The 13,545-nt window shown below is 30.8% G+C and overlaps 1 protein-coding gene across 3 annotated transcripts in view; it reads right to left on the bottom strand.

The window, feature by feature from the left end:
• The window catches only part of LOC135835352 (peroxidase), a 25,832-nt gene extending 12,287 nt beyond the window's left edge, over positions 1 to 13,545 (bottom strand). The window contains exons 1-2 of one of the 3 annotated variants that reach the window (XM_065349566.1): positions 13,168 to 13,545; positions 858 to 1,008 (exon numbers count right to left, since the gene is read on the bottom strand). In XM_065349566.1, the coding sequence (XP_065205638.1) occupies positions 858 to 996 (139 nt within the window). In that variant the 5' untranslated portion in view covers positions 997 to 1,008; positions 13,168 to 13,545. Of the gene's footprint in view, positions 1 to 857; positions 1,009 to 6,617; positions 6,641 to 12,879; positions 12,914 to 13,167 lie in introns of those variants that run through there. The other 2 variants (XM_065349567.1, XM_065349568.1) reach the window with 2 other exon arrangements.

Here is a 13,545-nt window from a genome sequence, read left to right as displayed (position 1 = left end):
TTTAAATAAAATAAAATGTAATCTAATTGGAGAAATTTTCAAATTGATTCACATTCTATCGCATTATTTTTGAGTTTTTAATCTCTTTTTTTTCTTACCTATTAGCTTCCTTGTATTACTTTTGTTTTCCTGCTAAAAAACGATTTCTTTCCATTAAATGTCATAGTTTTTTAGAAAATGATTCAAAATACAAATATGTAACTTTATTTTCTGTTTAAATCTTCAAAAATATAGCTTCCCAAAATGTTATTTTGTATTTTTTCTCCGTAAATGTTGGTACATTTTTTTTTTTTTTTTTTTTTTTTAAATAAATATTTTTGATAAGAATTTTAAAATAATATCTGTTGAGTACCTAATTAATTAGTAATTTTACCCATTTCATTATTCATTCCATCATCTACTTATAAATTATAATGGGCCTATATCCGATTACTTTTAATTAATATTTCCTTTTTCTAAATTTCAATTCATCTTTTGATTTTATTTTGAAAAAATTGTAAGCCTGATAAAAAATTGAAATAATTGATTTTTCAAAAATTAAAACGTCTTCTCAACCCTTTGATACCTTGACATAAGATTTTAAATGAAATAATGTTTCATATTTCAACTTCTTATTCCTCTTTGTAAGTCAAAAGATTGATCATTTTTTTCAATTTTTATAATTTTATGAATGATTTTAGCAGAAAATATTGGTATTTCGATATGACCAAAACAAATACTTTGAAATTTGAACCAGAAAAGATGTTGATGATATTGATATCAGTTTTTATGAGAACAAAATAATCAAAATCACAATCTAAATCCAGCTTGCATTAAAAATACACATAACCACTAACAAAAAATTTAAGTAAATTTACCTGTTAAATTATATTGATTAAAATGATCTCTATCGTAATAATTATACGATGAATCTGGACTAAATACAGATAAAACATGAACCGATTGTAACACGGCGACTAAGCTAAATAAATATCTTTTACGAGTAGTTTTCATCATCTTGTCATCTGTCTGCAACATAGAAAAAAAAAAAAGAAAACCACGACCATTAGATATATGTACAACTATACGTGGGTACTCATTAGCTAATTACGAGTAATTACACGTGTACCTAAGTTAAATCTACATACAAAACTAGTAAATAAGTAGTACTCAACTACCCATTACGCATTATAAAGTACGATTTCGCGAATACTGTCAACTTAAGTTATCTAAAATACTTTTCGCATAAATAATTCAAATCGTAATTGATAAACGGGTACTAATTATCATATTATCTTCTGATAAGTAATTCAAGCTCATGAGACATGTTTTTTTTTTTTTTTTTTTTTTTATTCCTAAAGGCAAAATCTTTTAACAAACAAACTAGGTAAACTGTCAAATTAATTCGACAAGCACGTAGCATTTGTTTCTTTTTCAAACACAAAAATCCTCTACAAACTATCCAGGTAAACTGTCAAATTAATTCGACGAAGTCGTAGCGTTTATCGCAGCTTATACGATTAGTTCAACGACTCGACGACGAACGCAGCAACGAACGTCCTTGTTTTCGAACCACTATGTATCGTGCTTAATACGAGTATGAGAGTGTTATTAAAGTTGCATACGCAAAACGCCGTAAATAATAATGAACTTGAACGAACCGGTTCAAGGAAAAATGAAAGGTGCGTTTCGAATCCGTGACGATCGAATTTTCGATTTTTATCACGGAAATGGGTAATTTTTCGCGACTAGCGCCGGCTAATTCGAGTACCTATCTAGTATTTTTACGTGTCCACATTATGTAATTTTACAATTTAGGTACTTACATACAATGTTTTTAGATGGTACCTATTTTGTTAATAATCTATACTTCTCAAGGAGGAAGTTTTGAAGCATGTACTCAATTACAACTCGATGTGGGCTTATATTTTTTTTTAAAGATCAAACACAAAGATTTATTAATTTACGAAAAAATCCAGGTGATGTGGAAAAAATTAATTGGTTTGATGTTAAAGAAACGATGACCTCTATGGAAGATGAAAAATAATCTTTAACTAATTTTCGAATCGAAATTGAACAAATTGAAGTAATTAGATGACCATTTAATCGAAAACAAAATAGGTAATATTATCAAAAATTATTCTCCTGCAAAGATAACTCGAATTAATGGCGATATCTTTAGAAAATCACCAACAAAAACAATGAAATTAAAATTAATTAATTAAAAGTATAAATACAGGAAATGAAATTTACTCGATGCTTGCGTATTTTTCTTTGGTGGGTTTTGGAGTTACACATACAAGAAAATTTTCAAGATGACAATGCAAACACATTGAGAAAAACGTTCTTTTTTTTTTTAGAAAATTCAAGTAATCTTTATAATTTTTTTTTTTCTTTGGGGGTATTTGTACATAATTACATGATTATTACACCCATCGTGTGAGATTTTATCGAGTTGGTAAGGTTGAGTTTTTTTTTATTAGATCTAAGAATTTTTTAATTTCAGAAGGGTCGCCTGGTATGAATAGGAATCTTTCGTCTAATTGTTCGGTATTTGTGGATTTTGATAGGATTTATTCACATTTTTTTCAATGTTTGTTTTTTGGAATGTTGTAAAGTTTTTTCAACTTTTCGACATTTCAATGATATTGATAATGAAACACCTTGTGTCACGCTTCCTCCCCTCCAAATTGAACTGGGATGCTGAAATTTGGCATGTACATTGTGGCTGGATTCACAGTTTTTTCTTTTCGTTTCGAATTACACATTTTAACCCTCCTTGTCTCTTTTTTCGGAAGCAAAAAAATGAATTTTTGTTTTTTTTCTTTGATTTTTTCAATCACTGATTTTCTTGTTTAAAGACTCTTCTAGTTTTCATTTTTCAATAGTTTGTGGTAAAATGTTCAAATCTTTTGATAAGAAAAAGTACCAAATCTTTCATGTTTTGTGAACAATATTTCAAACTTCCTTCAGGTTAACGTTTTTGTGGTTTTATTCAATGCAATCCTGCAGTTTTTTTCCTGCAGAAATGAAAAATAAATTGAATATAATTTTTATGGTCCTCGATATTGTTGACGATGGATAGTTACGTAATTATCTACATTACAAAGCCAAATTAATTCTCAAATTCATTTTTCGAATTTTAAAAAATTTCTAATTAGCTCGTTTCCTGGTTGAAAAAAATCAAAATTTGATCAAATTGGGGTATTGGACTCCTTAGTTTTGGTTCATCCTTGACCCAAATTGAGGTATAAATTCAAAATTTGATTTATGCCTTATTTTCAACTTAATAAATCGATGAGTGATGGGTTTGAGGCACTTTATAACCAACAATGGATTTGTGGAATTCTCAATTTTAGAAAAAAATGCTCATAGAGAGAGCAAACATTGAATTTGAACCCATGAACTCAATTTTACCATTTTTATGACTATTTGGATCTATTTACAAGCCTACTTGGATACTTATTTAGGCACAAATTTTTCAAAAGAAATTTCTACAGATTCCAGTCTTCCGGCCTTTTTAATATTTTTTTTTTGCGATATCTATTTGTAAAATTCAAAAACTCGCTGGAGGTTCCAGAATAACTCGATACTACGGAAATGAATCGACTCCCAGAAGGTCAAAAATGGGTTATAGATTTAATTTAAGCTGTTTGTGGTTTTTGTATCGGTAAACAATAAATTTTTCGTTTTTTCCGCAAAAAAATCTTTGGAGCGAATTTCAGATTTAAACAAACAGAAACGGATTTTGAAAATTTCTGCCTTAATCGATCAGAACGATCACGAATTAGAGTTACAAGCGCTGAATTTCAATTTTTCTCCTTCTTTTATTTAGCAATTTTTCTGAATGGGCTGGCCAAAAATCTGCTGGAGGCTTCAGAGCAGCTTGAAATCACCATAAATCAATACAGAAAATTCAAAAATGGAGTATTAAACAAAATTTAGGTTTTCTATATAGGCACCATAATTCAATCAAATTTTTAAAAATTCTTGAAAATTAAAAAATGAAATTCATTGCCTGAAAATTCATCTTCTAGATGATTTTTGATCTCACTCTGTCTGATTCAAACAATTTTCTACCGGTTCAGATAATTTCCTTTGTATAAATAGGCACAATATAAACCACATTGTTTTCGGAGCCCAAAAATGAGTATAGAATAGCCCAATGTACCTATGTACAATTTGTAGAAAAAATTAAATAACTGCAGAAGTTGATTTTCAGTTCCTTTCTTTCGACAAATGAAACCATAGAGTGCCTTTCGAGATATTAAAATTTGGATTAGAATATCCTCTTTAAATCTCCTGGAAAATAGAGAGAAATATTTCACTGACCATTTTGCACTTCTTTTCGAGCTCGGAAAAAATTTGACATTTGAAATCGATCAACTTGAAAAAAACACAACAAAAATGTTGAAAAAAATATTCACATGTTTACTTTTGCAGAACCTACTCAATGAAAATTTCAATTTGATTGGACCAGCCTCTTTGATAGGAAATATCAAATTTGTAATATTTGAGTTGGAGCACGTCAAGTTAAATTACGAGTAGATACCTATGTTGGCTTAGCACGATGCATTGCAAATGAGAGCTGAGCAAAATAAACTTAGAGTTGGTAAAATGGCATCGTCTTGATGATGAAGTATACAACTGCTTTTATAAAACCTGGGAATGGGCAGATGACATTCATCAAGAAGTTAAAATCAACTTTGACATGAATGATCAAAGAATTCAAAAAAACTAGAGAGGCATCTGAGAAGCCAGAGCTGAAGCTGAAACAGCCAAAAAAAAAAGCTGAGAGTCGCTGAGACTGCAATAATGAAAATGAATAAAATAATTCAAGACGTTAGTTTGTGGCATGAAGAAGTTGGCGGAAAACAAAAGACAACAAAAAAACAATCAAAGAAATTGCGGCGAATTTGCACTCTACAAAAAATGACATCGAACATTCCACTCAAGCCAGGGATGAAGGGTGCAAAAAGATGTTAAAAGAGATAAATGAAATTCAACAAAAACTGGAAAGACCTACTGTCGTATCAGACAGAGGTGAAGTACGAGTTTGTAAATACAAAATGATCGATCCGAACTATGTGTTAAAAATGCAGGAATATTTTTCTCTGGCAAAATGCGTCATTTTCCTCACGACTTTTTGCAAGATTTCAAAGATTTTTTTGAAGGGATGGAAACATTAGAAGCTTAAATGGTCATGGCATTCATGATCATAGAACTCTCATGAGAGAATTGATATTGAATCAAAAAGTTATTTACCGGTGGTTTCGTATAAAAAGCCAATATTTTGGATGTATTTTGTCACAATCAAGATGGGGCAGATCTCATTACCTATCTTAAATTTAAAGCATGGGTCAATGAACCACGTAGGTAGTCCAAACCCAGGAGAAAAAAAATTACGAGCGATTTTTTTTATCATGAACTGAATAAATACAAATAAGATCGACAATTCGATAAAATTGAGACTGATGGATCGAATTTTGTTGAGATGCCTTTTCAGGTGTTGAAATCACTGATAGAAGCTGCTCTGATATTGAGGGACAATATAATTCTAAAATCAACTCTGAGTCGTTGAGAAGGAAACTGAAAAAATATGGAGAAAATGAGAATACACATCAAAATTGATTTTTGTTGCTCGATCGTTCCATTTTCAAACCTCCCAATCAAGTTAGAGTAGAATTCAAATTACGTACCTAATTATTTTATTTAGGTAGATTTTTGGAATCAAAAATTATGTGGGCTTAAAGGGCTAAAACTTGGAATGAATAACTTCAACTGATTTTAGATTCAATTATATAGTTTTGATTTCTTATCTTAAAAGGTGGAATATAAGCTCAAATTAAAGATCTAGATAAATGTAGGTAATTAAATAGGTATGTACAAAGCTTCATCAAACAACCGCAAGCACTAGAGAATTAGGAATCCAAATAAGTAAATAAAAACACAAGCCAACTTCAATTCCAAAGAAACGAATGATACTCAAAATTGAAGGAAAAAAAATGTAAATCAAAAATCGTCAACAAAACTTACACAGAAAATACTAAATTTTACCAAATTAAAAAAATAAAATTTTTAAGAATAAATCGATCAAAGAACTGGAGTCTAATAGGAGTAAAAAACATTTCGCAATTATCTACTAGTAGGTACCAAAAAGATTGAAAATAAAATAAAAATTAAATAACGATCTCTCATAATTTTTTTAAACCGTATAAAATCTATCACCTTTTTAAGCTTATCACAAAAACATATAAAAATACGTCATCGAAACAATATTCCAGTACTCGAAAAAACGGCCAAAATTAATCTTCATTTTCAATTAATAGATATAAAAACGAAAAAAAAAAAAAAATTGAAAAAACACCCACGAGATAACCGAACTACGTTAAATACGAACAAGGCACAACACACGAACACACAATACGATCGCACGAAATTCGAAATTAAAAAACAAAAAATATTAAAAAGAACCGAGCACCTATATAAGAAAAAAAAAGCGAGAGTTTAAAAACACAATCGAGCTACAATTTTCAAGTGAATAGAGTTAATTTGGTCGAACGAAAGATAAAAATTTCATACCCATCTCACGTCGCAATCGCACACTTGTTACATATGCATTTAAATTCATTACTTACTATTTTAACTCGCGTTCATAAAATATAGGTTAATGTCATACCACCGCGTGAAAAGACTTCCTCACGTCACTGACTGATTATACGAGTAGGTACGTAAGACGCCGGCCAATGAAAATAAAAGTGACAAACCCCCAGGTGAATGCCTAAGAAATTCCGCGAATGTTTCGTGTTGCCGGACTAACGCCTTACGAATGATTAACTACCTGGATATTATGGCTAAATCACCCGCATAGAAAAAAATTCATCTGGTTACCGGACACCCACTACCCACTCCCCACTCCCTGCCTCCTGCTGGATAATCTACCAACATTTCAAGGTTTTCAGCTATTATCAAAGAAAGTACATCTGTGTAGTACCTCTACCTATATGCAGTATATACGAGTATATGCACTAACGCCCTTTTCAAGTAGCGCTTTCGCGCCTGATTAAATCTGAAATTTGATCTACTTCTTACTTATGGGTAGCTACACAATGGAGAACTTGCGAAAAGGGCAAAAACGATACGCCTAAAGATACATAGGTGCAAACGCACGCCCAAGTAGGCGAACCGAACATACTTACAAGTTAATATTTTCAGTAAATAGAGGGATCAACAACTCGTAGGTACTTATACAAAAATTAACAGCAATTTAGTCAAATTATTATTAGGTAAATAGAGTGACCGAGTTGAAGTTATTATTGGCACGTTTTTTCAGTCGTGTCAGAAAATTCACTTTCGGGGATAAATTTACCCATTATAATTGGAGGAGGAGAAAGAGCAGGGAGAAAAAATAAACGCCAAATGTGATGTAATTGAAGACCACGAGCTGGACTATTGCTTAATTTTGCCCACCACTAAACAATGTGCACTTTTTTATTTATTATATCGAAAATATCTCCGGCGTGACCGTTGAGACCTCGAGAGAACCATTTGGAATTTGGACTCGAGTGCCTGTGTGTATATTTTTTTTTGTAAAATTATACCATCGTCGCGACGTCTTTTATTTATGATGGTGACGAATTTCACTGCAAATATGAGAACGTGAATTGGAAAAGATTTATGATGAATTAGTTTTATAGTTTTTATGTACCTACGAGCTGAATGTTGATACCTATTAAATAAGATGTGCGTTCTCATCGTTCATGAGGTAACCTCTCGATCTCGTAATCTCAGACTAGAGTGAAATTTCGATAAATAGAAACAGTATGTGAGAAAACCATCAGAACCAAATTTACAGTTGTCGATCTTGGAGGGGGAAAAATCAGATTTTTAAGCACGAAAAATCGAAATTTAGAGGTAATTTTCTAAAAACATTTTCTAGTGTAGGTAGCCAAAATTTTTCGAAAAAATGGGTCCTTTTAAAATTTTTGCTTACAAGGAGGGGGCGATGGCCCCCTTTACCCCCTTGGCTACCCAATCTTCAAAATTGAGGGCAAATATGTTTTTATGAAATAAAATGTAACATTCATTTTTGACCTCAGAACAGGACAGTGCATCAAAAAATTAGCAAAATTTCTCTTCATCACTTATTTTTACTCTACTTGAAAATTGAACGTATGTATTGGGAACAGATTTTTAGAAAAAAAATCGAAATTTGAATAATGACCAAATGAATGGACAGATGCGTTTGAAATTTAGGAAATTCAATTTCGTTATGGCAGTTTTTTTCAAGACTGAAATTTGAATAATTCGTGGTCAAAGTCACTCAGAAATTTTTTTTCATTGAAAATGCACTTGAAGGGGAAATATATTAGGTCCTCAAAGTGGAGATATTTTTGATTAAAAAAAAAACGTGATTTTTCCCCTCCAGCTCTCCTTAATCTTTTTTGGGAACAATGGCCCAATTTCACGAAATAATATTAGAGATTCTGAGTTGACCTAGGTCATTGACATGGAAATCAAAGACCACTTTAGGGTTCAACAGTGCAGTTGAAAATTGGCAAAACGCTTATTTTTGGGTAAATTCGAATTTAAAAATTTTTTCTTTTCAAATATTTCGCATTAATTATGCCAAAACATCGAAAGATATCATTTCCGTAACTCAGGAAATATTTTGGAATGCAGTGGTGCTAATTTTTCTATCATTGGTGCCAATTTCAAAAAATCGAATTTGATAAGTTTTTGGCTATTTTTCTAGATTTTTTGATTTTAATCAATCAGCATGTAAAGAGAAGCCTGCCTGACTATAATCTTGACGAAACTATGCTGAATTAATTGAAGACATAATTTAAAACTAGAAAGTCCTCAAAAATCTATCCTGCTATCAAAATTCACAATTGGATACCTAATTTTTTTTTTTAAATCGCACCAGATTATTCTTTAAAAAAAAAAGTACAAACTTCAGCACATTAATTCCTTATTTTTTGTATTTATTTAATTTCATTTATTACTACCTATTATACTACATCATGCTCCTCAGTTTTTTCCCCTCAAAGGTCAGTCAAAACTCGATTTCTTTTATTACTTGACAAATATTGATTTTCCCAAACCTTTTGCTTCTTATTTTATACTCGTAAGTTGAAAACTTTGATATTATTTATTGGTGAATTTCACTTTGCTATCGTTTTACTTTAATAGCTCGTTGAAAACTTTCAAAATCAAAACACTGTCTCATGAATCGATACGTCTCGTTTAATCAACTTGGTTGTGGAAAAAAGAACGAAGAAAATACATACATGAAAGAAGGACAAAGCGAACAATTTTTTGAATTCATATCTATAAGTAGATTTCAATACTATATGGGAGGTAGGGCTATAGTTTTTTTTCATTTTTTTCCCCATTTTTTTAATACAGAAGAAAAAGGGAAAGGTACTTACATTTTTAAAAAAATCAATAACCATACGGTTGAAATTTAAAAAAATTTATGGTAAAAAGAAGAGGAATGGGGAAATTTTTCAGATATGATTAGATTACAAAAAGTTCAAAAAAATCAAGAATTAGAGAGATTCAACGTGAACTAAAAAGTGGGATGATTTTCGAAAAAAGGAAGTGCTGTTAAACTGACAGCCAGTAAATCAAAAACCAAAATAATCCAACTTTTCTGTCATTTCTAAAAAAAAATCAAAATTTGTTTCAAATCATTTCGTTTTTTTTTTTTTTTTTTTTTTTTTTTAGAAAAGATTACTTCATTTTTCATATTTTTCAGTTTTTGTGCAAAGGAATACCCCACCCCTTTCTCCGATCCTTCCTAATACTCTGCAGATCAGTAGGTTTTTTTTCAAAAATAAAAACCCATAAGTATTTTATCCAACTCCAGCTTTATTCTTTTCTATCTTGAAACATCGGACTTGATTTGTTTAAGAAATTCGATTATCTAGGTAAGTAAATTTCAGATTTTTGAGTTATCCAATTTCGAAAAAAACCTCGCAGACTCCCTTTTCCAAACTCGAACAACCAGTAGGCAAACAAAACAACGAATCCGGGAATATCCCATAATACCGGAACTCTTTACCAGCCATAAAAATAAACGACGAAATTATTCGGCGGCGAAAGTCACATCGTCATTCATATTCTCATTCTCGCTTGTACCTACCAATAATTTTACATTTTACAAAACGTGGAAAACCCAAAAACAAAGATTAACCTGTATTCTCGGACAGACAAGACAATAATGCTTCGAATCTATCACTGAAAACGATCGAATATTTACGTAACGTACCATAGGTACATTTCGCCTGTATAGTGTGTAACTCAACAGGAAATACAATGCTGGCTGCTGGCTGGAATACAATTACATTTTTAAACGTAGGTACTGGAATAGAAATAGGAACTGGATAATTTGAGACTTCGCAAGATATCGAGTATCGGTTGGCGTAGGCCTACGATCTTTACTTTATGGATTTTCATTGTGTTTGACGTGAGTTTATAGAGTTGAGGATCCGAATCCGATGATGATAATATTTATCTATCTAATGGTTGCATGAGAAAGATCGACTTTTGCATTTTAAATACCTATGGGTATAGGTTGATAGTCGATAAAAATTACTCGAATTCCGAAATGTTTCAGCTTACATGATTTGCCTCTATATTTCTCATACATTTTTTAAACGTTTAAAATTATCGAATCATGGGAGAAAATTGTGTCATTTTTAATTACTACCTATCTTATGTAATATCTATTCGAAGATGAATATAAAATACCAACTATATTAATGAGAATTTTTTCGACTCTAAAAACAATGCTCAGCTCGAAATTTTTTTTCGGGTGTGGTTAGAAACGTGGGTTCCTATTTTTCATCTTCTGATGCATAGAATTAGAGCACCTAATACCAAGATTTTAGATGAATTTGTGACACTTACTGCTTCATAAGATTAAAGTGAAATGAGTACCTAATAATTTTTGATGAAGCTTCTCTTTTTTCACAAATTCTAAAGTTAGAAGAGTCATATATTGGATTAGACCTCCCGATCACCTTTAAAAAGATCAATCACTCCTGAAGATCAAAATGAAGAATGAGAAAAATCGAATCGATTTTCAAAAAATCGTTTTGCGAAGAACAACACAAATTTTTGGTAAATTTTTGTCTAACAAAAACAAAAATAAATAATGAAAAAAAAAACGATAATTTTGAGCACGATCGATCATATGAAATCAAAAAAATCGAAAATGAGTAAATCAATTTTTTGGAGTTCGATTAATCGATTTTTGATCAAAAAGTGTAGGTCGGGGGGGGGGCATACAATTGATTTTTCAATTCGAATTTATGAAGAGTTAATATATGAAATCAATAATCTCAAAAAAAATCGATTTTTGTAGTTCGATTAATCGAATATTGATCCTGATTCATTTTTGATCCATTTTCGAAGCTGAAAATTGATCTTTCATTTCGAACATGATCGATCAGGTGAAATCGCAAACCGAAAATAAATCGATTTTTGTAGTTCGATTAATCGATTTTCAATCATGATCAATTTTTGATCGAAAAGTACATATATCGCGGATGATTTACCATATGGAATCAAAAATGACAAATTAATCGATTTTTGGAATTTGAATAATCGATTTTCGATCGTGATCAATGTTTGATCGAGAGGTCTAAATTGGATAGAAATTGGTAATGAGAAATCCCTGAAGAAATAGAGGGAGGGGTCTCGCTTTGAAATCAGAAAAGTGCTTGATTAGTTTACAAACCAACAATGTGACATAAAAAATTTCAATTTTGAAAAAAAAATTTTAGACATAACAAAGAGGTATAACTTTTGGGCTATAATTTTTTTTGAATGATTCAAAGAAACGTAGATTGGTGTTTTAGGGAGGGTCCAAAGGATAATCAAGAATTAAGTACCAACTGAAAATTTTTGTTGGCCCCAAAAAAAGTCAACACTTCAGAAAACCAATTTTTTTGTGTTGAATAATTACGAATTTTTAGTCATTTTTTTCCTAGGATATTTTTTGGCAGGTGTGAGGGGTGTTTATTGTGTACCGCTCTACATTTCAGATATTTTGAAATATGTATTGAAAATCAGCTTTTCGGTTAGGTCTATTTGATTTTTGCATTTTCAAAATTTTACCAGCTTTATGAGTGACCAACTTGAAAAACATGGTTTCATTTTATTGGTTTCAAAAAAATCGAAAATTCGATTTCATTGTTTTTTTTTTCAAAATAGAAGGAATAAATGTCTTTCTCTTCAGACTTGACTGAAATTTGCCCAGCAACAGAGTTGAAGGGCAAAGAGCCAAGAATTTTCAAAAATGGAAATTTTCAATACCTACGTAGGTACCCCTTAAAACTGATGCAACTTGGGCTCAAATTGTTCAAGTAGGTAAGTCATAAATCTCAGTAACTTTACAGCATACTAAATTCCTTCAATCTCCAATTTCAAACTTTTGTCATCTTGTTCTTGTGGCTGATTTTTTTTTCATTTTTCAAATTCGCAAGTGCCCAAGTTAATGTTCAACACTCAAAAGGTTCCATTTTGAATTTTTTGAAATTCTGCAGTAATTTTCAACAGCTTGTTTCAGTGATGGACAATTTTTTCTGAGAACTTTTTTTGTTCATATTTAAAAATTATTCCAAAATCCAGCCTTGAGATGTGTATTGTTGAGTATATTTGAATTTTGAACAATCCCCTTTAATTACCAACCGGCCAATTTCAAAAAATGAAGATAGGTTCTCATGAGATCTCCTTAAGTTCATGTCATAGGGACAGATAAAATTTTGTTCAAATCTACGACTATCAATTCTTCTGGCTATTTCATCGTTAAATGTATAAAATAAATAAATAATTCAAAAACACAAGTGACATGAAAAAAAAATACCAGTTGATAAAAAAAAAGTTTACCTTCTCACGATACAATTAATTCTTCTCTCTAAAATAAACACTTCAAAATTCAAAACGTAAAATGCAAAAATAAATATTCACTCGTCACTCAAAAAAAAAAAAAGCAATTTAAAGCATGCAACACCCAAAATAACACTCGAATTGGTATAAGCAAATTCACTCAAAACTTGAATTTTTCAAAAACAAAAGCATAAGTAAACCATTTAAAGCAACCAAAAAAAAATCACTTCTATCAAAATCTCATCATTAAAAAAAAAAACTATATTAAAACGTACAAAAAATACGAACCTGAAAATTAAATAAAAATAACACAAGATGATGTAAAAAAGAAAAAAATTTTTAATAAAAATAAAACTGACCACGACACCACATGTACACTCGCGATAGCGAAATTCGCGTAATAAATAAACAAAATTAAAATTAAAACAAGCGAACTTCACAACTACCGAAAAATCTTTATAACACACGTATCGACCACATGAGAAATGATTATCGATATAACTAAACAATTTGAAATCCGCGCACGTAGGAGGACGTAAATGAATACTGTACGCGCGAATCTATTCGCAAGACTTATTTACATTTCCAGAGTATAAAATGCTTCTAGTCGTCTCGATATGATCCAGTTGCGAACTGGTTGAAAATCTCTAGCTCGCCCCTCTTTGT

This window comes from Planococcus citri, chromosome 2 (genome assembly GCF_950023065.1).
Source record: "Planococcus citri chromosome 2, ihPlaCitr1.1, whole genome shotgun sequence".
NCBI classification, from domain to species: Eukaryota; Metazoa; Arthropoda; class Insecta; order Hemiptera; family Pseudococcidae; genus Planococcus; species Planococcus citri.
This window is presented reverse-complemented; position numbering and strand designations above follow the sequence as displayed.